The 26,731-nt window shown below is 41.3% G+C and overlaps 1 protein-coding gene across 1 annotated transcript in view; it reads right to left on the bottom strand.

Moving 5' to 3' along the window:
• LOC124794843 (CLIP domain-containing serine protease HP8-like) overlaps positions 1-3,969 on the bottom strand; it is a 135,928-nt gene extending 131,959 nt beyond the window's left edge. The window contains exon 1 of the mRNA XM_047258511.1: positions 3,868-3,969. Within this exon, the coding sequence (XP_047114467.1) occupies positions 3,868-3,922 (55 nt within the window). The 5' untranslated portion in view covers positions 3,923-3,969. The remainder of the gene's footprint in view (positions 1-3,867) is intronic.
• Between the last annotated feature and the right edge of the window lie 22,762 nt (positions 3,970-26,731).

Genomic DNA, 26,731 nt, shown 5'->3' with positions numbered 1-26,731 from the left:
CATTCCAGGGACAACACTGTCACACTCTAGATCTGTTCCACATTTCGAAAGAACGACAAAACTCCTTTCGACGAATAAAAGGTAACTGCGAGCAATCACGGGCGAAGTGATCGATGTTATGATGCCGGAGAAAAATTTATCATACTGCACGTAAAAAATTACTGTTAAATAGTCAATCGCATCTCTCATTATAATTCGTTTTATGTCGTCGAAACAATTCAAAGAAGTGCTGCTAGATCTCTTATCGGTCAGTTCGATCATCTGTGCTAGTCCAAGCATTCTGTGGTGGCCTAATGCTAAATTTGCAAAAATTATTACCTGAAAAAAATGAGCGTGTAAGAAACTGTATTTTTGATAGAATTTCTTTTTCATGAAACTCAATCGAAGACAGCGAATGTGCCAAAAAAAGTCCTCAAAGTTGCACAAAACTGTTGTTCTTAAATAAGTAAAAAGCTATAGATCCAATCGAAAAATGTTATTAGAAATACAAGTTTTCACTAGTAACCTCTATTAAGGGCATCGCTGTGAAACGGTAATTGCAACTACTACATTAAAAAAAAATCACGCCCAACGAAAGAGCAAGTTTTCCGAAGTAATTTTTTGATCCTTACAATTAAATCGTAAAAATTGTTTAATAGGATGGTAGCACAACACTTTGTGAAGGAAATAAACCTAAAACCGTTGTTGTAGGGCCATCCATTGAGAAGATCCAGCCAATTGTTGAGAGCGCTTTTTTTTAAAAAAAAAGGAACGTTGTATCTCGCAAAATAATGAATATTTTTCAATTTTTCATACAAGTACTCAATTTATTTACTGTTGGTTACACTTACGGTAGATGCGGGCAAGGGAACGCGAATGTTTACGAGTGCCAGAGAACCCAACTTTTAACCAATTTTCCGGTGTATCTCGAAATGTAAGAAAGCAATCGATACTTATTAAAAAAAGCAATCGACAGATCTTTTTATGCTCTACAACTTTTTCATTTAACAATTTTCGACCGGAGCTACAGCATTTTACTTAAGACAGATTTTTGCAACTTTGTAAATTTTTTTGGCCATGTTCTCCCTTTTTGGTTCGAATCTCATGAAACAGTATTTAAAATTTACTTCCCCGTAAGCTCCTACTTTTTGTTTTAAGGTAACCATTTTTGCAATCACTTTTCAATGATGTTTGTATATGAGTTCTTTATGGATATCCTTGGAATTCGGAGGTAAGAGGACTATCTTTTCGTGAAAATATGTTGAAGTCTAAGAACCTGCCTTTCTGACAGGCTGCAGAACGCTTTTATTACCTCCAACGTTTATCCAGCATGAGGACCGTAAGGAGAAAATAGGGGAAATTAGGGCTCATACAGTGGCACACAGGCAATGGTTTTTCCCTTCCTCAATTTGCAAACCCAACAGGAAAGGAATGATGTGAAGTAGCGTCCTCCAGTACAGTGTATATTAGATTGCGAATTACGTAGATCAAACACCAAAGACGTTCCTGTATAACACACCGAGGTGGGCGGGCTCTACAGGAATCATGCAGATCAAGCAGGAAAAACGTTCGAAAAGAAATCATGACTGCTAAATGAGTTTCCTTTTAGTCGTACTGTTTAGCTTTACCCTACAAATTCAGGAAAGTACTGCAGCTGCCGACCAACTGAGTGTGTTTCTGAGGCGGCCCCAGGACGCCAGCTGCACTCTTTTTATTTATCTGGTCGCAGCTCGCCGAGGACATCAGAAGTGCAAGTTTCTCCGGTTCGCCTGCCTTTGGGCTTACTTCTTCGTATCCTGTCTGGCGTGACGGTGGACGCTATAACTAGTTTTCTCCGTGCTCGCTTAAGATACCTTCAATTTTTCGTGAATCTCTCCTAGTACTGCGGAAGACGATAGCAGCAGCAGCTCTACGTGAGAAGAATCGGTACCAATCAAATGAGTAGGAGATAGGTATTTAACGTTCCGTCGACAACGAGACCATTAGAGACGGAGCACGTGCTCGGATTAGGAAGGATGGAGAAGGAAATCGGCCGTGCCCTTTCAAAGGAACCATCTTGGAATTTTCCTGAAGCGATTTTGGGAAATCAAGAAAAATCTAAATCAGGATGGCCGGACACGAGTTTGAACGTCGTCCTTCCGAATGAGCGTCCAGTGTGCTAACCACCCGTGAAATTCCGATGAACTACGCACTCTTGGCTCCTCTAAAAGAGTGATGCAAGTGCAATTGCCCTACTGATGTGCACTACTGTATAAACAGTGTCATTGTTCGGAAAGGAGGTGCTGTTTGCATGTACCACTAGCTATACTCATATGCAGTTGCAACCAGATAAAGCGAACAATCGAGGTGAAGAGAAGGCCACTATTTGGAAATGCTGGAGACATGTTTCATTTTATATTCTCAGCCGAGAGGGAGAATAACAGTTCTTAGTATTCCATTTCTTATTTATTCCAAACACGCGGATGGTGTCATTCTTTGTTTCCAAAGCACAACATGGCACAGTCCTGCAGTCATCCCGAGTCAGATTCCACATCAAGTTTGATCAGCTTAAGTGTTGTGGACAGTTAGCGTCAATATGTAAGAAAATTATCTTAGACGACAAAATGAACACCTTGGCCACTCACAATTGAATGAGAGATCCTCATACACTGTTTCGAGATTGGATGGCGCATCATATTATTATGATACATGACTTAGGTGCTTCAGTAATGTTTGGTGTGTTCTTTACGAAATATGCATCAAGTAAAATCTATCGCAGTGACTATGGCATTTCATTTGAAATTTAATAAGTATACAGCTGACAATGAAATGACAACGGACAGGCGAGACTGTTTCTGCTCACGTACGGTTTCGTCAACCAAACAGTACCGTAGTCCAGTAAAAACCTAAGATAAAATGAAACTGTGAAAAGAAAAAATTAAAAAATAAGGCACATACCTAAAAACGAGTTATTAAAGACGCGAAAAGCGTTGCACGAAGATTGCTACTAGTTACACAACAGAAGCTGTTGTTACGCCGTGCGGTTAAAGGCGATACAGTCTGGAACCGCGTGACCGCTACGGTCGCAGGTTCGAATCCTGCCTCGGGCATGGATGTTTGTGATGTCCTTAGGTTAGTTAGGTTTAACTAGTTCTAAGTTCTAGGGGACTTATGACCTCAGCAGTTGAGTCCCATAGTGCTCAGAGCCATTTAAACCATTTTGTTGTCGTTACACGGTGACATTAGGCCAAACTGAAAAATGCCTGCTTCAAGCAAATTTACTGTATTATTTACTAGACGCACTATCACAGACCAAAGTGTTTCGACGAGAATGAAAGCCGGCCGAAGTGGCCGTGCGGTTAAAGGCGCTGCAGTCTGGAACCGCAAGACCGCTACGGTCGCAGGTTCGAATCCTGCCTCGGGCGTGGATGTTTGTGATGTCCTTAGGTTAGTTAGGTTTAAGTAGTTCTAAGTTCTAGGGGACTGATGACCTCAGAAGTTAAGTCCCATAGTGCTCAGAGCCATTTCAACCATTTTTGATGAGAATGAAAGTTGCGGTAGAAGTATTTGTTTACCGCGGCTGTCACAAACGCTTCGTATGACGTAACATACAAACTGCTGTAGAAATCATCGATATCGTTTACGTAAGTTACCAAGCTTCTTAACTGTTGCACATAAGACGCAGAGGTAAATTTTGTATCCGTAACACGGCTGGACTTGGGGTGCACGTTCGTTAGTTTCACTTCACTTCGAAACAACGCTGGCATGTTCAGCGGTGAACATTCAGCTTGAAAACACACACACACACACACACACACACACACACACACACACACACACACAAAGGAGAGGAACGCGCAGCTACGTTACGCGAGCGAGATGCTTGCCTGCAGCGGCAGCAGTACTTACGCGCGGCGACCAGCAGAGGCAGCAGCAGCAGGACAGGTAGCAGCGAGTGCGCCATGGGGCAGGCTGTGGCTGACTGGCGGCGGCGGGCGAGAGCGGCTGGGCCCCACCGACCTCCCACCAAGGCGCGCCGCGCGCCCCTGCTGAGCCAAACAGGTGGCACGGGTTAACAGCACAGCGCCGCACACGACTGCTCTCCCAAAGCTCCGCAGCTGCACGGCAGGTTGCTCCGACCTCGGCAGGCACGTGATTGAGGCTAGGTTATGGCTGTCGCGTTTTCCAACATCGGAGTCTAGGGATGGGAAAAACCGACCGGTTGAAACCGATACCGGTATTTCAGTTCTGAATGACCGGTATTTTTCAGTATTAATGCAATTTTATCATATGATGACTTGATGGAGACCGTGGCTGTTGTTTGAAGACAAATGTTGATGGTGTTAGGACAGCAACCAGCCACAAATTTAATTTCAGTTCCTTTATACAAAGGAAACCGTTACTGGTTTCGAATCGTTGTGATTCATCCTCAGACAGTTTACATGCTTTCTTCATGACATTTAGTGTGTTTTTATAGATTAATTGTCGTGAAACGTCTGTTTCGAGTGTTTGTTTTCATAACATTCGTCCAACAGATGTAAATGCATTCCCACTGCATCCTCGTTGTTGCACACGTAAATAGTTCTCACTGTACACTTTAGATTTGTCGCTGAGATCATTTCAACCACGCACCACATGTTTTAATACATACATATGTTTGTAAGCTCTTTGTATGTATCAAAACATGTGGTGCGTGGTTGATATGATCTCTGCGTCAAATCTAAAGTGTACAGTGCGAACAATTTACGTGTGCAACAACGAGGATGCAGTGGGAATGCATTTACATCTGTTGGACGAATGTTATGAAAACAAACACTCGAAACAGACGTTTCACGACAATTAATCTGTAAAAACACACTAAATGTCATGAAGAAAGCATGTAAACCGTCTGAGGATGAATCACAATGATTCGAAACCAGTAACGGTTTCCTTTGAATAAAGGAACTGAAATTAAATTTGTGGCTGGTTGCTGTCGTAACACCATCAACATTTTTCAGCATTTGTTTGGTCTCGGTTATAACATATTTTTTATTTTTTTACGAATAACCGATGAAACAGGTCTATTGGGAGTTTGTTATTTGCATTTCTGGAATTTATACGTTCTATGGATGTCTCAGGCTCTAGGCAACAATTTCTGAATTTCTTATTATTCGCGCGCAGTCTTTGGTCAGCAGGCTCGGATATGGGTGAGGAGGAGAGAGGGGTGGGGGGGGGGGGGGGGCGAACCGTAGTATCTGCCCCGGGCGGCAATTTCGGGGAGTGCCAAATTCATTTTCTTGAAGAAAAAAAAGGCCTTGATTTAGAAAGCGCGTATCATGCAGCGCACATTGCTCCATCGATTATTCATATAATTTCGTCACGCATCCCAGTTGGTTTATGAACATTTTGAACACATTCTAAGTTGATTTCTGACCGAATCGTAAGATGATTTTTGGATGCGTGCATAGTGTACGTGATTTCTCTGCCAGGGGAATCCCCGTCGCATCTAGAAGTAAAGAGCTTGCCCGCGGACAAAAGGGACGGGGCTATAGGAGCTGAGCCGAATAAACCGTAACAGCTGCTTGCCAATTGCTGTTTGTTTATGTAGTTCACTAGATGAGCGAATGATCAGGGTTGTTATAAATACCAGCGGAACCCATAGATTTAGATTACCACAGTGGAAATAAACGACTGGCAGGAATAACGAGTAAGAAATATTACATATTCCCTTCTTGAAATTTTGACAGAAAATTTTTGCCATGTCGCTACACTACCAGTTGTACAGTCTCAGGTTAGCAGCCGCTTTAAATTCTACCCTAGGAACAGCGCGGAAGATGCGTAGTATGAACACGTAAGAACGCCTAACCGGAGAATAAACGCGGGATAACTCAACCTGATTCTGGCACGTTTAGTGAAGTTACCTGGAGAATCAGTTTTGACAGTGCCGGGAATAGTTACAGAATTAGTGATGACAAAGATTGTTTGTTAGAACGAGGAAGGAGAAGAAACGGGGACATCACACAAATTATATGGAAGAATAAGACGATTCCAAATTTATATAAAAATTTCGTATTACTACTTTTCGATCTCATGCTTGAGAAACTGTAGAGTGTGAATGAAATTTGAAACTATTTCCTAACATAAAAGTTTCTGCTTGTAGTAGCCCTAATAGGCGTTTGATATTGGTATTTTGCGAATTATGTTCTGTCGTGTTATTTATGTGAATGAGTTACATAAAAATGACCATTTGTGCCGAAACAGTCTCGCTTATTTGGCGTGTGTTACAATTGCTGCAATATTAGAAAGGCCTATCTCATTTTATCTAGGTGATAGTGACAAAATAGACGTAATCAAATCGAGAAGCCACACCAGTCTTGGGTACTATTCGTATTAACAGCGTTTTCAGCACTAGGCAACGACATTTTGATTTTTCTTGTAGCTAAATGTTTGACGAACGTCGAGGTAATAGATAATTTCGCAGAAAGCAAATCACGCCGTGTAAAACTGTAGCAAGACTAGAGAGAAAAAAATGTTGGGGCCTAAAGATTGAAGAAATATGCATCCTCTTGCTTGTCTCTTATCTTTAGTGGTTTTATGTTTTCTATATTTAATTAGCTACTAGGCAATAAAGAGTGCAAATTTTCTGAAGAGTTCTTAATCATTTTTTCACAGATAATTCCTCTCACTATTAATTGTGAGTCCTTTTTTAAGCGGAATGGCAAACCGGCCGACTGGGACCAGGAGGGGCACTACAAGAGACTTTGATTTCCACTGTCCTGAATATAGGTTTGATGGCTTCCATTACAAAATATACACGTTTGAATTCCACAGACCGAAATACAGAGACGTGCGGTAGAAGAATGCTGTGTGAAGAGGCGTAGCACTGCGCTTTAACAGACTTAACACCGAATAAAATGTCTTACACTTCCTCGAACATATATGTTTTATACATTAAACTCTTCGGAATGATATAAGCTATGAACATATTTTTGAAATATCATTTTTTGAAAAGTTTTTGGCGCCCAATTTCAAACTCGCGTCGGGTGGCGGTGGTGGTGGGGGGGACGCCCCGGTTCGGAAATACCGTAGATCCGGGGCTGTTGGTCAGAATAGCTGCGTCGCTGGAAGACGTGATTGTTTTTGTCATCGGTGCTCTGGGCAGCGAGGAGCGCCAGAGTTCTATCGTTAGAGCGGTAGAGAGATGGACGCAGAGCAGACTCGTGGGATTGCAGATGTAAGCATCTGTGTTTAAGTAGAATGATTTGTATTTGAATATTGTGAACCAGACGAGAAGGATTTGATGAGTGATTCAGAATTAAAACAGTATGAAGAGGAATGAGGGTAATATTTTTTATTTATTGGCAATGCAGTCGCGTAGTTACGACTCATTGTTGAATAAGACATCCTTATCAGTGAACTTTACAATTTTCATTAAAGATTGAGTAATTTTCACTGCAAGGTATTTTTTCATGTTTTTTAACGATTTGTCCAACATTAGTGAGAGTAAGAATTTATTGCCAACGTTGCCCTTTGCCAACGTTAGTGAGTTTTGTAATATGAATTGCGTACAAGTAATAATATATCATATAATTTAGAAACAGTTCGTTAAAGGAATATTTCACCAAAGAGCATTGTTCGCATATTCGATCCAAGTCCTTTTTTATTTGAAGTGGTGTATATAGTTTACTTCTTGTCCGGGGCATCGCACTAAGCTATCAGCTACTGCAGTTAGAAATTTGCAACTCGCGAACAGAGAGCAGCAAGCGCCGCGTTTCCAAGCAATTACTTTACGAGGTAAGATTTTTCAGTTCAGGATCTGTTTGCTACGAAAATTACTCAACGCACAGCATTATTAGGCGGATCATTAACGCACAGGGACCACTTTGTTTAACTACAGAGATTAGTAGTAAAGTTCAGTATTTGATCAGTTTCCACAGGCCAAATTCATATTGCATTCTCGCAGGCAGATATATTTGGTTTCTCTCGCATATGCACTGAGTCACCCAATGCTAAACAAAAGGAAAGTTACAACAACCAATCAAGCCAGTACGAAGACAAAACAAACGAAATTAAATTAGTAAAGGAAACTTTCGTAGAGTAAGAAGCTGAAATATCAGTTAGCCGTAGGAGCAGCGCTAAAATTTTTCTTTTTTAAATACACCTTTTTTCTAAAAAGAGGAGTAATTTTTGTTCGTGAAATTTGGATTGGTTTGAAATATTACGTAATTATAGCAAAAAACAAAAGCGATCACTACTATTTCAGTAACAATGCCGACAGAAACAAGCAACAAATATATGGCATAAGAATTGGTATGGCATTCATGATCTTCAAAAGCGTTGTGCACATTGCTGAGTGTCGTGAGCCCATGATCCAAGAGTCTCCATCCTGGACGGTTTACCAGCTTCTCTTAGAACCTACCGAAGAGGTAGTCCCACGATCTTTTTGATTTGATGAGTCCACCTGTCCTCTGCTCTTCCTCTCAATCTCTTACCCTCCATCTTCCCTTCCATGGTTATTTTCTACAGATTTTCTCCGCCCTTTCTCACAATATGGCCAAAGAACTGGAGAATTTTTTAGCTGACACGAGAAGAAAAGCGCGTGGAGATAGTGAGCTGCTCAATAATGGTTCAAATGGTTCAAATGGCTCTGAGCACTATGGGACTCAACTACTGTGGTCATCAGTCCCCTAGAACTTAGAACTACTTAAACCTAACTAACCTAAGGACATCACACACACCCATGCCCGAGGCAGGATTCGAACCTGCGACCGTAGCAGCAGCGCGGCTCCATGCTCAATAATGGACACATTTCTTCTTCTTTCTGTCCATTTTATGCACAGCATCCTGTGCCAGTAACAAAGCTCAAATCCATCGATGCGCTGTTTGTCTCCGGCTTTAAGGGTCCAGGTTCCGTAACCATAAACGAAGATGGAATTTTGTGGAGTTTGTTATTGCTCTGTGCTGCCACATCCTGGTGAGCTTCTTCATAGCCACTCGCCCTAGCGTAATCCGTCTTCTTATCTTCATAGCTTCCTATGTCACAGATGGTTGAGCCAAAACAGGTGAAAGAATGCACGACTTCCAGTTGCTGTAATCGACCTGTGAATTGATTCCTCGATCAATTATCACGGGTTTAGACTTCCTGAAATATTCAAATGTGTGTGAAATCTTATGGGACTTAACTGCTAAGGTCATCAGTCCCTAAGCTTACACATTACTTAACCTAAATTATCCTAAGGACAAACACACACACACCCATGCGCGAGGGAGGACTCGAACCTCCGCCGGGACCAGCCGGGACTTCCTGAAATTGAGGTACAGTCAATATGAAACACCAATGCCCTTTACTTTTGTTAACAGCCCAGGAAGTTCGTCTTTGCTGCTGGCTGAAAGCACGGTGTCATCAGCAGATCGGATGTCACAGTCGCCGTGTGACGTGGTTTAAGGTACGCCCTAAGTGCAATATGCAAGGTTTTCCGCCACCTGGTCTATGCGGTAGTTTCTCGCTGTCGTCGACGGGCGTCCATCGTGTTGCAGAATGGCATCAACTTTAGTTTGGAAATATTTTTATCATGCGATGTAGCAATGAAGTACAATGCTTTATTTGCTTTAAAAGATTAAAGATTTGTTCGCCTTTTATATGAAATAATGAAAGAGGTAGGAAATTAAGGTACAGTAAAAAATTAAAAACTTTTTTTTAGTCATCGTTCTTCTGATTAACTTGATGCGGCCATCACGAAGCCACCCTCTACAGCTTCCTTTGGTACCATGAAGGTTATTCTCATATGTCTTAACATATATCCTATCGTCCTGTCCTTTCCTCTTGTCAGTGTCTTCCATACATTACTTTCACGCCGATACCGCGGAGAACTTCTTTATTCCTTATCTTATCAGTCTGCCTAATTTTCAACAGTCTTCTGCAGCACCACATCGCAAATACTTCTGTTCTCTTCTTTCCTGGTTTTCTTGTAGTCCCTGTCCCACTGCCGTACAATGCTGTACTCCAAACGTGCATTCTCACAAATTTCTTTCTGAAATGAAGACCTATTTTTGAATCTAGTAGACTTCTCCTGGCCCCGAAAGCCCTTTGTGCCAGTGCTACTCTGCTTTTTGTGTACTCCTTGCTCCGTCTGTCATGAGTTATTTTGCTGCCTAGGTAGAAGAATTACTTAACTTTATCTACATCGCGATCACCAGTTACGATGTTAAGTTTGTCACTGTTCTCATTTCTGCTACTTCTCACTCCTTTTGTCTTTCTTCGATTTACTCTCAATACATATTCTTTAGTCATTAGACTGCTCATTCCATTCAACAGATCCTGTAATTCTTCTTCAGTTTCACTGAAAGTATACAATGACAATGGAAGGTAGCTAACCTGCTGCCCGTGTCTACATAATGTGGTTTTATCTTCTTGTAGCCCTTGAAAATGCACAAACTGCCACGAAACACAGAGTTCTTCAACCTCAGTTTTCACCCTTTAGAACGAACTATATGTAATGTCCAAATAGTGGTACGATTCCCAATTACATGATTTTTGAGCTCAGTTTCAAAAAATTAGGATCAATAGGACGTAGGAGACTTTTTGCAGTATTCGCCCACTTATCACTTTTCGGGAAAAGCAGCGAACGGTGCAAAGACTAAGTTTTCTTTTATTTGCGTATTTAATTTAATAGTTTGATTCCACTTATCTTGAAATCGGGAAACTCCAAAAAATCTTTGTTTGATTTCTACGTATATTATAGCAAATAATGGCAATAAAAACCGAAAAACGGTTATTTCAGAATCCGGTTATTCTGTGCTGTTTTAACAGTCAGATTAAACAGGCGTGGAATAACACCAATACAACCAAGACCGGTTGTTCCAGCTGTAACCGCCATCCCTACATCAGACGCTGTGACAGGTTAGATTAGCTACACAGTACCGTGTTCTCCACAAGACGACAGAGCATTATCGTTAGGGCGGTGCACCGAAATATATAAATAATTGCCGGCATAGTGGGATATTAGGTCAGATGAATACAAAACCTGAAATACTAAGAATTGCTCAGCAAATTCGGGGAAAGTCCACGGTGAATGACTTTTTTTTAAAAAAACAGTTAATGCAGAATTATGAATAAAAGTATATATGGGTATCTATGTGTGTATATACGTTACCTGGCGGAATATAATCGTTTAGTGCTCATATTATTGAATAACACGTTTTCATAACTACACTCCTGGAAATTGAAATAAGAACACCGTGAATTCATTGTCCCAGGAAGGGGAAACTTTATTGACACATTCCTGGGGTCAGATACATCACATGATCACACTGACAGAACCACAGGCACATAGACACAGGCAACAGAGCATGCACAATGTCGGCACTAGTACAGTGTATATCCACCTTTCGCAGCAATGCAGGCTGCTATTCTCCCATGGAGACGATCGTAGAGATGCTGGATGTAGTCCTGTGGAACGGCTTGCCATGCCATTTCCACTTGGCGCCTCAGTTGGACTAGCGTTCGTGCTGGACGTGCAGACTGCGTGAGACGACGCTTCATCCAGTCCCAAACATGCTCAATGGGGGACAGATCCGGAGATCTTGCTGGCCAGGGTAGTTGACTTACACCTTCCAGAGCACGTTGGGTGGCACGGGATACATGCGGACGTGCATTGTCCTGTTGGAACAGCAAGTTCCCTTGCCGGTCTAGGAATGGTAGAACGATGGGTTCGATGACGGTTTGGATGTACCGTGCACTATTCAGTGTCCCCTCGACGATCACCAGTGGTGTACGGCCAGTGTAGGAGATCGCTCCCCACACCATGATGCCGGGTGTTGGCCCTGTGTGCCTCGGTCGTATGCAGTCCTGATTGTGGCGCTCACCTGCACGGCGCCAAACACGCATACGACCATCATTGGCACCAAGGCAGAAGCGACTCTCATCGCTGAAGACGACACGTCTCCATTCGTCCCTCCATTCACGTCTGTCGCGACACCACTGGAGGCGGGCTGCACGATGTTGGGGCGTGAGCGGAAGACGGCCTAACGGTGTGCGGGACCGTAGCCCAGCTTCATGGAGACGGTTGCGAATGGTCCTCGCCGATACCCCAGGAGCAACAGTGTCCCTAATTTGCTGGGAAGTGGCGGTGCGGTCCCCTACGGCACTGCGTAGGATCCTACGGTCTTGGCGTGCATCCGTGCGTCGCTGCGGTCCGGTCCCAGGTCGACGGGCACGTGCACCTTCCGCCGACCACTGGCGACAACATCGATGTACTGTGGGGACCTCACGCCCCACGTGTTGAGCAATTCGGCGGTACGTCCACCCGGCCTCCCGCATGCCCACTATATGCCCTCGCTCAAAGTCCGTCAACTGCACATACGGTTCACGTCCACACTGTTGTGGCATGCTACCAGTGTTAAAGACTGCGATGGAGCTCCGTATGCCACGGCAAACTGGCTGACACTGACGGCGACGGTGCACAAATGCTGCGCAGCTAGCGCCATTCGACGGCCAACACCACGGTTCCTGGTGTGTCCGCTGTGCCGTGCGTGTGATCATTGCTTGTACAGCCCTCTCGCAGTGTCCGGAGCAAGTATGGTGGGTCTGACACACCGGTGTCAATGTGTTCCTTTTTCCATTTCCAGGAGTGTATATATTAAATACTTTTAAGATGAAACTGCACTTGTAATGTCAAATATTAGAAACAACTGCCAGTTGCAAGGTAATGTAGCACAATATGTAAACACTGACTTTGCTGAATTACACCTCTCATTGTAGAATTTGGTTTCTTTGATCATGGGGATTTGAGAGTCCACAGAAGTTTAACCAGGGTGGGTGGGGGGGGGGGGGGGGAGGAGTGCAACACACTAAAATCTGTATTTTTAATATAAATGAACTGGTCAATTTTGAGACATACCACGCCTGACTTTTATAGGTGACACAAAAAACATGGTATCTCAGAGAACTGATAATCACTCCATATTTGTTACACGTACATTACTTCGATTACGTATTTAAAACAACAAACAAACAATTATACAGCAATTGTTCCCTCCAGATAATTGTCTCACTGCGACCAGTCACGTGATGCTTGGCTAAACGAGAGGTTTGGTGGTGATATGTATGTTGACAACCATGCCCAGTAATGTATTAGATGTTGGATCATCAACACGCAAAAAGTCAACCACAATTCGATCAACAAGTTTTCATAAATGATGTTTGACGCTCCTTTGCCCAATTTTTCATTCCCTTTTTTTCTGCTTGCAGCAAGATAGAGCAATTATCACAGCAGCAGTGTCTTTATCGCAAACATTCCTAACTACAATATTATTGCACAAGCACATCGTCGCATTTCTAGCCGTATTCTTCAGGTCGTTGTCCTGTTGAAAGAAGTAATTTCCCTGGAGACATAATTTTTCGGCACTGGCATTCAGATTCTCCTTTAATATATTAACATACATTTTGTGATCAATAGTACTCTCTGTAAAAAGTGCAGTAGTTTCCCAACATGCCGACACCGGCAGGGAACCCGACAATGTTCTGCAGCAATATCTCAGTGTTTTTTTTACGCCACACCATTCGCCTACTATCCGACCCGAATATGACCCGAATATGTTATATTCACTTTCGACATGAAATATAACTCAATTGCAGAAGTCTTCCCTCTTCGATCTGTGTTACTGGGCAAAATAAAGACGTTTCTTCTGATTCCGTTCACTGACCCAACATTTCTTGCGAGTTACCTGGCAATTATTTTCGTGCTTATTGCAGGTATTTAGGACTGTACTTGCACATACCTTCTTGCTCCTCGACTCCAACTCCCACCCTACGTAGGAGGACTGATCTTCGGATTTTTCTTGGTTTTCTTCACGATAAAACTCATATCTGCATCCGTCAGTAAGTGAAGGTGACCAGTCCGTGGCTGGTTGTTCGATGTTTCGATACCCAAAAGCGAACTGTTATCGACTGAACCGTCGATATAGATGTGCCGACTACTTTCTCAATCTCGCAAGCGGATGTGCACTAATTATGCAACCGTAAAATAACTTTTCTTCTAGTTAGCCGATGTTGCAACCTGCGGTTGATGCTAGACTGCCCTGCGAGTCAGCCTTAAAGTTTCGTCCCTGGACATGAATTTTAGGCGTATTCAGACGGAGGAGGAATACTTCAAGGAGTAGGTTTTATATAAATTTTCAATTTTGTTAATCTCGTTATTGCGATGAATATATTTTATTCGTTGTTTTTCAAAAAAAATGATTTATTGAGGTATTTTCCACAGGATTGGCTCTTCAGATTTTGTATGTTCTTCTTTGCACGTGTCACGAACTTATTTTTTTAAAAGCTATACATGAAATTTTTTAGCCTTACTGTAAGTTGCATGTCAAGTTAAGTTTTTTTTTAAAAAAAGATACATTAAATCGAAACACTTTTATACGAACTCCTACACTGGAAGAATGTCTAGTCTGTATTCGATTTCCATCCAGGACCGCTGCAGTACGTAGGGAGACTTGGTATTAATAGCTTCCACAGTCCGAGTACGGACTTCTTGAAGACCCAGTTTACAGAGGACAACATCTTGTCCTTCACACAGCCTCAGAGAAAAAAGACCAATGGCGTGACTTCAGGAGAACGTAGAGACCAATTTACGGGTCCGTCATGGCCACTTCCTGGAAATGTTCGATTCAGAGTTTTCCCATCCGACGACGATCTTATTGGATCTTATTGAAACCAAAGGTTCGGTTGCAGATCCTCAACCTTGGGAAAAGCAAACATCTCAAACATGCCTAAGTACGTCGTTCCCGTGACAGTCTCCTCAGCAAAAAAAAGGCCCAATTATCTTGTCGCACATGAGGCCACACCAAACGTTCTCTTTCGCGCTATCTTGTACCTTTTTCCTGATAATGTGTGAATTCTGCGACCCCCAAATGCAAACTGTATAGTTATTCACAGATCTGCAGACAGGAAATGTGGCCTCGTTAGGAAACATTACAATTGACAAGAAAGCAGCCTTCTGGTCGATTCGGTTTAAGCATTTCACACCCAAATTCATGTCGTCGTTGCTCGCCATCAGGCTTTACAGCCTGCAGTATGTGCACCTCGTGCGAATGCTGATGCAACCGCTTTTTGTGGACGTTATGAATAGTTGCACGTGGTATCTGAAGTTCCACGGAAGCCTGGCAAACACATCTGCGTGCACTTCGTGGGAACACCTGGCAGACGTTCTCAACTTGTTCTTCGAAGATAGGGCCGACACCCTGCATGCTGCTCCAGCACACTGCCAGTGTCCAGAAGCTGCCTGTGCCGCTCTTTATTCCTCTTGGCGAGTGGTGCTAATTTCCTGTAGACACAACGAAAATGCCTTTGTACCATGACAATGGATTTAAACTCTGCGTACGAAACCAAGCCTGTACCTTCTCCTGAACTGACACCATTTTCGCTTAGACAAACAACAAGGAAACAATGAAGACGCACCAAACTAGACAGCAACTTTCCATCTTTCTGCATGAAACGGACAAGTCAGACCTGGAACAAAGAAAGATGTACTATTTTTAAACCGGCTCAAAAAATAGGGCATTTCATCCTACACTTCAAGAAGAACGAAATAATTCCAATTCCAAAGGAAGCAGATGCTGACATATATGAATATTACAGAACTATCAATTTAATAAGTCGTGGTTGCAAAATATTAGCACGAATTCCTTACAAAAGAATGAAAATCTCAGGCACGGTGCGCTTGGATTCTGGAGAAATGTGGGAACACGAGAGGGAATATTGATACTACGACTTCTCTTAGAAGATAGTTTAAGGAAAGACAAATCTACGTGTATACCATTTGTAGACCTAGAGAAAGCTTTTGACAATATTGACTGGAATATTCCTTTTGAAATTTTGAAGGTAGGAGAGGTAAGATACATTTAGCAAAAGGTTATTTGCAACTCTTACAGAAACCAGGCGGCAGTTATAAGAGTCGACGGGTATGATCGTAAAGCAGTCGTTTTGAAGGGAGTCAGACAGGGCTGTAGCCTGTCCCCGGCGTATTCAATTTGTAGCAGTGAAGGAAACCAAAGAAAAAAATTGGATTAGGAATTAAAGTATAGGGAAAATAAATAAAATCTTTCAAGTCTGCTGATAACATCGGACCGTCAGCAGTGGGCTAGGAGTTGCCGGCACGGTAGCTCAGCGTGTTCGGTCAGAGTAAGGAAACTAAATGAGTAAGGAAAATAAATGACTCAACGAAGAACTTGAACGGGTGTCATGGGTCGCCCACCCCGAACAAATGCAACGAGCTATAACGGACAAAATGAGATTAAAAAAGGGGTAGCGTCTTTCATTAGGAATCAAACCATCCTCAGTCCCGGGTTCGAACCTCTCCATCGCTTAAATTTTGAATAAAAATCAGCTTGGCGGCCGAAGACTTCCGGCATAAGAAGTCACCCTCATTCGCCAGCGGCCTTGTCAAAGAGGGCATAGGAGAGGGCAGACGTTCACTCTCTTGCCCTTGGGGTGGGAAGCTGCCCCTAAAGGCGAAAGAATCAGCAATGACCAAAGGCATGAGGAGGCAGAAAGCAATGGAAACCACTGCATTAAAGGCACATAATGTGTATCCACAGGACATGTGGCCTGTAACTCCATTGACAAAAGATTCCGGAATAGTCCCCTACTCTGTTCTCTGGGAGGGGCTGTCAAGGGCGATGTGACCACGACAAAAATATTTAATAACCAACGAAAGGATTATGTTCTACGAGTTTGGGCATGGAATGTGAAAAGTTTGAATGTGTTAAGGAAGTTAGAAAATGTGAAAAGGGAAATGCAAAGGCTCAACCTAGATAATAGTGGAGGTCAATGAAGTGAAATTGAAAGAAGACAAGGATTTCTGGCCAAATAAGTACAGGGCAATATCAACAGCAGCAACAAATGGTATAATGGGAGTAGGATTCGTTCAGAATAGGAAGGTGGGGCAGAGAGTGTGATACTGTGAACGGTTCAATGAGAAGGTTGTTCTCATCAGAATCGACAGGAAGCCAAACCGACAACGATATGCAGGTATACATGCCGACGTCGCAAGCTGAAGATGAAGAGACAGGGAAAGTATATGAGGATACTGAATGGGTAATGCAGTACGTAGACGAAAATCTAATAGTCATGGGGGACTGGAATGCGGTTGGAGGGGAAGGAGCAGAAGAAAGGGTTATGGGAAGAATGGGCTTGGTTCTAGGAATGAGAGAGGAGAAAAACTAATTGAGTTTTGTAATAAATTTCAGCTAGTAATAGCAAATACTGTGTTCTAGACTTGAGATGTACTTGGAAAAGACCGGGATAGCGACGTGGGTCGGGCAAATGCACAGTGGGCAGGACATTTACAATTGGGTTTGCCCAAGAATTTGCCCAAAGCAGTTTTAAATGCCATAAACCTGGGCATTTATAAAACAAAAGTACCTTTTTAAAGTTTTTACCGCTAGAATGAATAATTTACCAATTAAAATAAGGGTCGGGACGATACTCGCGATGTTAAAAGCTAGTAAATGTTATATTTAAAAAATAGTATGTCGTTCATTTCCTTTATTACTAAGAACGAAAGGAAAGAAGAGAGAAGCTCTTTTTTTTGTACTAGTAATTGAACTTGCTGTACCAAGGAAGGGCACGTGTTACTGACAGTTGCTTGTCATATACTATGTCCTTTTTAGTTTTACCAGTTCTACTCTTCATTCACATGCGCTCCTCCACCCCTCCCACCCCCCACTCCACACACACACCGTGTTGAACAGCTGTGTAGTGATAAGCCGGTATAAAAATTATATTGTCCTTATGTCATCGCATTGTAATGTAACACACTTTATAATCCGCGTCAAATCTCTGAACATTACTGAAGAATAATTATTGATAACAAAATTATTATTGAATGTTTCAAACAGCTGGTATGTGTTTCTTGATAATAAATGTATTCTTAAGTGTTTAACTATTTTCAATGAAAAAAATAGGTTTATTGTCAAATGTAGCGACATTTGAGATAGACTATAGTTTTCTGTTCTGCTCCTATTATATCTACTTTCGTATGATTGTACTGCTGCGAAGATAAAATGAGAACACTAACATCAAACAGATTCAACAACGAAGAATCGATGCCCAAGATGCTGGAATCGTTCGATTTCGATATTAGTCGATTCCCCGAGGATCGACGATTCTTGAACTCGTGAGATAGGAATCGGCACATGACTCATCCCTAATTAAAATCATTAGGATAAACTTTTTACTTAATTTTTTTGCAGCAGCATAGTATAAGTAAAAAAAACACATACAGGCTACCTACTTACTATAAACAACACTTTATTTCAAGAATTACTTTTAAACTTGAATTTTCTTTTCTTTTTTGATTATGTACTACTCCAAGAATTGACCTCATTAAAAATGTATAGTTATGTTTACAGACCAATTTATTTTCCCCAACAACTCTTCTCTAACTCTCAAGCAGCTTTTTCAATTTGGTTTCCCAACCACTACAGGAGCGGTTTGGAAGACGAAACGACTGCATGAAATATGTGAAGAAATTGAAAAAGAAATGATTGTCCGAAGGACTGATTCTACATATAGGAAAGTCAAAACAACGTTCTGTGAAATTAAAAAGAAGGTTGGTAGGTAATACTTAGAGTGCAACTTGAAGTCCACTGTTAAATGCGAAGGAAAGAGCAGGTTGGTTGGAAAAGTACACTGAAGACCTCTGTGAGGGGGCAGATTCGTCTGATGTGACAGAAGAAGAAACAGAAATCGATTTAGAAGGGGATTCAGTATTAGAATCTAGATCAAATAAGGCAAAAGGGATGGACAACATTCCATCTTAATTTCTAAAATCATTGGGGAAGTGGCAACGAAACGACTATTCACGTTGGTATGTAGAATGCGTGAGTCTGACGATATACCATCTGACTTTCGGAAAAATATTGTCCACACAATTCCGAAGACTCCAAGAGCCGACAAGTGCGAGCATTATCGCACAATCACCTTAATAGCTCATTCATCTAAGCTGCTGACAAGAATAATATACAGAAGAATGGAAAAGAAAATTGGGAATATGTTGAATGACGATCCGTTTGCCTACAGGAATGGTATAGGCACCAGGGAGGCAATTCTGACGTTGCGGTTGATAAGGAAGCAAAACTAAAGAAAAGTCAAGACACGTTCGTAGGATTTGTCCACATGGAAAAAGTAGTTGACCATGCCAGATGGTGCATGATGTTCGAAATTCTGAGGAAAATAAGGCTAAGTTATAGGGAGACGGGTAACGTACAACATGTAGAAGAACCAAGAGCGGAAGACCAAGAACGAAGTTCTCGGATTAAAAAGGGTGTAAGACAGGGATTCAGTCTTTCGCCCTTACTGTTCAATCTATACGTCGAAGAAGTAATGATGCAAATGAAAGAAAGGTTCAGGAGTGGAATTAAAATTCATGGTGAAAGGATATCAGTGATTAGATTCGCTGATGAAATTGCTATCCTCAATAAAAGTGAAGAAGAAATACATGATCTGCTGACCGAAATGAATAATGAGGACAGATTATATATTGAAAAGTAAATCGAAGATGGATGAAAGTAATGAGAAGTAGCAGAAATGAGAACAGCGAAAAACTTAACATCAGGACTGATGGTCACAAAGTACATGAAGTTATGGAATTCTGCTGCCTAGGCGTGAAAACAGACAATGATGGGCGGAGCGAGAAGGGCATCAAAAGCAGACTAGCATCGGCAGAAAGGGCATTCCTGGCCAAGATAAGTCTACTAGTATCAAATATAGGCCTTAATTTGAGAAAGAGATTCCTGAGAATGTACGTCTGGAGCACAGCATTGTGTGGTAGTGAAACATGGACTGTGGTAAAACCGGAACAGAAGAGAATCGAAGCATTTGAGATGTGTTGCTACAGACGGATGTTGAAAATAGGTGGACTGATAAAGAAAAGTGTGAAGAGGTTCTGCGCAGAATCCGAGAGGAAAGGACTATGTGGAAAACACTGACAGGGACAGTATGATAGGATATCTGTTAAGACACCAGGGAATAACTTCCATGGTACTAGAGAGAACTGTAGAGGAAGACAGAGATATGAATACATCTAGTAAATAATTGGAAGAGCATTTGAACGGAATGGGCAGAGTCTTGCAAGGAGGACATAAGATGAATATCAGCGACAGAATAACGCCGATAACGGATGGAATTAGATTATCAAATAAGAAACTTGAAGTAGTAGATGAGTTTTGCTATTTGGGCAGCAAAATAACGTATGATGGACGAAGCAGAGAAGATATAAAATGTAGATGGAAATGGCTAGAAAAGCATTTCTGAACATCAGCAATTTGGTAACATCTAATACAGATGTAAGTGCTAGGAAGCCATTTCTGAAGGTATTTATATAGTGTGTAGTCATGTATAATAAATGCTGAGGATTAGACGGGCAAAGGAGAAAAGAAATTTATAAAACAACCTGACTAGAAAAAGTGATCGATAGATAGGATGCATTCTGAAACATCAAAGAATCATCAATTTAGTATGGGAGGGAAGTTTGGGGCTTAAAACTTTAGAGGGAGACCAAGAGATGAGTATAGTAAGTAGAATCAGAAGAATTTAAGTTGCAGTAGTTATTCGGAAACGAAGAGGCTTGCACAGGTTAGCGTAACATGGGGAGTGGCATCAAACCAGTCCTCAGACTGAAGACCACAACATGAACAACATTCACCATCCATCTTCGTGGCTGTAGTATGACTGTTATAAGACCTTTTACTAATGGTACTAGGTGTTGTAGAATGGAAAGCTTACCGAGCACACGTCACAACTTACCGGTATCCCACATGACACATACAAAGGCCTTTTTATAATCTAGTAAACAAATGAAGGCAGGTACGCAGAACTCACAGCATTTTTCAGGATCTATTTCAAACTCATGACTTGATGGAATTACATTTTAAAATTAAAATTTGTGCTACAGGCAGGTGTTGAACCCAGTCCTCTTCCTTACTAGGCAAATTTGTCAACCACTACACCATCGTAGCATTGTGGCTACCATACCTGCAGAGACTACCTTATTCCAGTGTCCTCCCTAACGGAAACTTCATTTCACACCGTCAGCCTATTTTTCCGCTTCTTAAATCATCAGTAATGTCGAGGCTCTCCGACTATTTAAGAAGTGGAACACGGGCTGAAGATATGAATTAAAGTTTGTGTTAGAGAGAGCATTGCACCAGGGTAGTATTAACACCTGTGTTAGCTACAGTGCTGTGCTGTCGTAGTGGTTAGCACATCCGCATAATAAACAGGAGACTTCTGTGAAAGTCCCAGTCATGCACAAATTTTAATTCACTGCTTCATGTTTTATCCTGAACAAAAGAAATCATGATTAGTTCTCGAATACTTTCACCTGTCGCAAAGAATACTTGTTCTTCAGAAATCTGAAACAGCAGGAATTTCCTCAGGCATTGATTCACTATGTAAGGAGGACTTTTCTAGCATGTGGTATTAATGCTGCAGGCTGCTTATTGGAGCAGTCCCTAGCTGATTCGTTTTTGTGAGTAGGAGCTAGAACAGATGCAGTCCAGGGTTTAGACCATTCATCAGCTTTCCACACCAAATTACGTATTAAATGTAAAGCCCCACATGCCTTTCTCTCTCATAGTAGTTAGTATTTCTTTGGACATACCACCTGCGCCAGCGGCTTTGTTGTTTCGCAGATACTTGACGGCCGCGCAGGATTAGCCGAGCGGTCTGAAGCGCTGCAGTCATGGACTGTGCGGCTGGTCCCGGCAGAGGTTCGAGTCCTCCCTCGGGCATGGGTGTGTGTGTTTTTATCCTTAGGATAATTTAGGTTAAGTAGTGTGTAAGCTTAGGGACTGATGACCATAGCAGTTAAGTCCCATAAGATTTCACACAGATACTTGACGTATTCTCGGTGTTGTTTCCTTCGTTTCCACCTAACTATTGCTTCTTTATTGTTACGAGTAAAAATGTGTTCATCTTCTGTCACCCATGTGTGCAGTTTGAACTCTCGCATAATGCTCTTTATCTTCTTGAAGACATCATACTTTTAACACATTTACATTTCTATGGATTCGAACTTCTAGATTTCTTTTCATTTGAAAAGTAAGAGTCCCAAAAATGACGAGATATTCTAGAAAAAAAATTTAAGCTTCGTCTAGCACAGAATACTGTTTTAGTTGCGTTCCTGAGGACTTACCCACTCGAACTGGTTCGAAACCTGACTGCTTGCAGAAAGCTACTCACAGAACAACCGCACTTGCTGTCATCTGACACGTCTCGTGAATCCACTGGCGGTACAGGCAAACCAATAGTTTACAGGGAAGGCAACACAGAAGGGGAAGTAGGTTCCACTGAGAAAAATAACAGAATGACTGAGGTACCCAAACATAGGAGGAAACAATGGAAATATAAGGCATTCCCCACCCCCGGTTTATATGCTTGTATAGCCATAGTCTGCACATCTATGTTCAGCGGTCTTATAGGTAAGTGAAACACTGATCATGGTGAGCGCAAATTTCGATTTTATCTCGTGTAAATTATAAAGTTATTGAACTTGTGGAAGTTCGTTCCAGTTCTTGAGATAGCTGCATGGCATAGGAACTTGTCAAATTTTTGGACAAATGTATTTATCTTAACTGCAATTTCGTTGAAGATGTGCTAAAGCAATGCACTAAGCACTTATGTGAACAAATTACATTACTTTTTCAAAACAGTGATAATAATATACTGCTAATTGAAGGTGAGAGTGACAGTACATAACAAACTGTGACCCTCCCCCCCCTCCCCCCCCCCCCCTTCCTCCTTCATTCCATGAGAACCAGATCCTAGACCTGCACCTGATGTGCTTGAATGCTATGAAAACCACGTCTGTCAGTACCTGTTTGCTTGAAGCTCACGAGATTCCCCTGCTGTTATTACATGCTTACATTACATTTGTCATATTCCATCGAAATCAGTCTCTGGGCTGGGGAAAGAAGACAAAGACGTACATTTAATTTAGTTTAGGTGCAATACAGTGAAATGACGTAATACACTAATGTAAAAGTGCTAATTATAATTATAAACTTACTTAAAATATTATATTTGAGAGTTTCTGTGAAAATATTCTTCTGTAAAGTATGATAAAAGAAGTCATCTAAATGAAAGTTCTCTAACTCAGTTGTAAATTCCACAACATCACATGGCGTTAACGTGCTCTGGTAGCTTGCTGAATACATGCGTATCTGACCTTTTCTGTACTAACATTTGCCACTTAAAGAGTTCTTGGAGATTATTTTAGGATCTAATGATAAATTAAAACTTCACAGCTTTATAGTATTTTTTGAGAAAAGAGAAATACTGATAATGATGTAGAAGACACACACACACACACACACACACACACACACACACATATATATATATATATATATATATATATAGGGGTGGTCCATTGCTAGTGATCGGGCCAAATATCTCACGAAATTAGCATCAAACGAAAAAACTACAAAGAATGAAACTTGTCTATCTTGAAGGGGGAAACCAAATGGCGCTATGGTTGGCCCGCTAGATGGCGCTGCCATAGGTCAAACGGATATCAACTGCTTTTTTTTTTAATAGGAACCCCCATTTTTATTACATATTCGTGTAAAACGTAAAGAAATAGTAATGTTTTTGTTGGACTACTTTTTTCGCTTTGTGATAGATGGCGCTGTAACAGTTCTGCTGAGCCAGAACTGATCCCATTGCATTACGGGAAAAAGTCGCTGCTGAACTTAAAGAATTGCAAGATAACGGAGGTATTGCGCCCATGTCAGCTAGTCAATGGGCAAGTCCACTGGTTTGCTCTCCAAACCTTCACGTCGCATTCGACTCTGTGTTGACTTTAGGTCACTTGCTAGTGAATCTGCCTCAAAAACTCGAATTTTTTTCCTTCTTAAATCAATATTTAGAGTTTTGTGAACAAAATGGTAATCAAATGAATCGATTCGGGCATCGGGAACATCTTGAAAAACAATTTTAAATATATGTCGGTATGCGGGAACGACCGTGTTTCCGCTGCGGTCGGACGTCAAATGGCGTCATTATTATTTTGCCACTTCGAAAAGATACACTGCATAATCGTTTTTTGAGTTGGCAGCCCTGTTAGCACACACGCTTCTCGATGCTCCTTTGTTTTCCTTTGTATAGCTATGGTTTTCGAGAGTTGCTTGTGTTTAAACTTCTGTACGTTGTTGAGTTGTTGGTGTTGTGTTATTCTTGGAAGTAGCTATGCCTCCAAAATAGTGTTTTGGAATGGGAAAACGTAAGTTTTATGATAATCGGTTTACTTCGTTGGAAAGTAGAGACTGTGTAATTACATCCACAAACTAACTGGATGTTAGTGCCTCAAGACAGAAGCTAAAATATTTGAGTACCCAGATTGACATTTCTATAAAATATGATTAAAACACTGTATCGGAATGTGTTTTCGTAATTGCTGAATTGTGTGCTTTATGTTCGCTTCTAAAGAATGCTGCTGTGTTTGTGGTTTGTGGAAAAGGTGGTATTAAAATCTTCGTAGATTTTGAAGGCTGGAAAGGTGTGGCTAGTAAGTTACAAGTGTTTAGTGATTTCTGTGGGGTAACTAAAACTGGGTATTCTTCTGGATTGTGCAAAGGAAGAGTTTATAACACTTGCGTATGGAATGAGGGAAGGGTAGAAAGGCAGCTCAAATATTTTGTGCTATGATGAATTTGCCCCTACCTACAAGATTTGAGAAGTACTTCTTGAAAGTCTTAGTCAAGTGAGTGATGTGCCAATGAAGAAAGCAGTAGAAGAAACTGTGTTATCCAATGAAGGTGACACTGATATAGCTGCAGCCTTTGATGGGACATGGCAGAAGTGTGGTCACCTATGATTGAATGGTGCTGTCACCGCAACATCCCTAGAAAATGGAAAGGTGATTGACATAGAATGTATGACAAAGTACTGCCATGGTTGAAAAGGAAATAACCAGGATTATGCTTGTGTTCAGAATTTTTCTGGGTAGAGTGGTGGAATGGAATCAGAGGGAGTTCTCAGAATATTTCAAAGGTCAGAAGAGAATTATGGTGTGCGGTATGTGAAGTACCTTGGAGATGGAGACTCCAAAGGGTTTGCAAATGTGTTGGAAGATATGCCTTATGGAAGAACTGTAAAAACTGAAAAGTTAGAGTTTGTTGGTCATGTCCAAAAGAGGATGGGCACACATTTACGTAAGCTAATAAAAGATATGAAGGGGAAAAAGCTGAGTGATGGCAAATCAATTGGTGGTCAGGGTCGTCTTACTAAGGAAGAGGTGGGCAAACTGCAGCTCCGTTGTGGTTTAGCCATAAGAGGGAATCGAGACAATATTGAGGCTATGAAGAAAGCAGTATGGGCTACCTTTTTCCATAAAACTTCTACGTATGACCATACACAGCATGCTCTCTGCAACAGTGGTGTAGGCACATGGTGTGGATACAAAAAAGCAATAGCAAATGGTGAGACTTATGCACACCATCACTCCCTGCCATTTGAGGTATTGGAAACAATTAAGCCCATATACAGGGACCTAAGTGACGCTAAATTATTGTCATGGTGCTTACATGGAAAGACACAAAATGTTAATGAATGTTTCAACCATCTGATATGGGAACACCTACCTAAAACTGTGTTTGTTGGTTTCAATGCCATGACATTGGGTGTATTAGATGCAGTTATTTGCTTTAGTGATGGAGCAGTTAGCAAATGTGATGTTTAAGAGTTATTGGGACTAACTCCTGGTTTCAATATGAGACAAGCACTGATGACAATTGATTCCTTGAGAGTGGCCGAATGCGAAAAATGGGCTCTTGAGGAAACTAAAGAGGCCAGAATAGCAAAGAGGAGCAAGAAAAGGAAGAGAGAAGATGAGGAACACACAAACCAAGAATATTATGCAACTGGAGGGTTTTAAGAACAACAGAGGTGAGTAACAGATGAAATGTACCTTTAAACTGAATTTTCCAAGAATCAAATTTTCTGACATGTTTATTTTATGTAAAAATAAATACTATTTGAGCCAGAGGTCTGAAATTTTTTGTGATATTTCAGGCTACTATTTGAAGATACGTTGACTACAGACACCAGCTTACTATCACCAGGAGGAAAAATATACCCTTATTAATTATAAAAGAATTACCTTAATTTTGATTGTCTAATTTATGTATTTATAGTATAAAAACTATTGATTGAAATCATTTGAGTGTATTCTACTTTTTAGATAACAATGTCATAAATGTGTACACAAAGCTTTAAGCATCCAAGAAAAGTAGTACATAAGTCTATAGACCTCAAACACAGACTGGCAGGAAAAATTTAAAATTACTGACTGACATAAATGTTTTTGTAATAAAGTTTATATCAGAGCTATTCTGATTATTCTTATACCAAAATCTTCATCGTTAAAACACTTTCATGGTCCTTAAATTTCTTTGTATTCAGAGTTCAAATTATGTAGTTAAGACCCCCATAAACTTTATGAAAATTCTTACTGTTTTTGCAGCTGTTCACTTGCAAGTCACGTTAAGTCTGCAGTCAACCCACAAACTGTCGTTGATACTTATCCATTGCCACGCCCAGAGGATCTCAAGGACAAATTAGGCTCTGGATGCTACTTTGCAAAAACTGATTTGTGCGACACATATCAAAAATGGCTCAAATGGCTCTAAGCACTATGGGACATAACATCTGAGGTCATCAGCCCCCTAGACTTAGAGCTACGTAAACCTTGAGAGGCACCCACATGCCTTGCTCATACTGTGGCATCAAGCAGTC

The sequence above is a fragment of the Schistocerca piceifrons genome, chromosome 1 (assembly GCF_021461385.2).
Source record: "Schistocerca piceifrons isolate TAMUIC-IGC-003096 chromosome 1, iqSchPice1.1, whole genome shotgun sequence".
Classification (NCBI taxonomy): domain Eukaryota; kingdom Metazoa; phylum Arthropoda; class Insecta; order Orthoptera; family Acrididae; genus Schistocerca; species Schistocerca piceifrons.
Note: the sequence above shows the minus strand (reverse complement) of the source record. Positions and strands in the feature narration are given on the sequence as shown.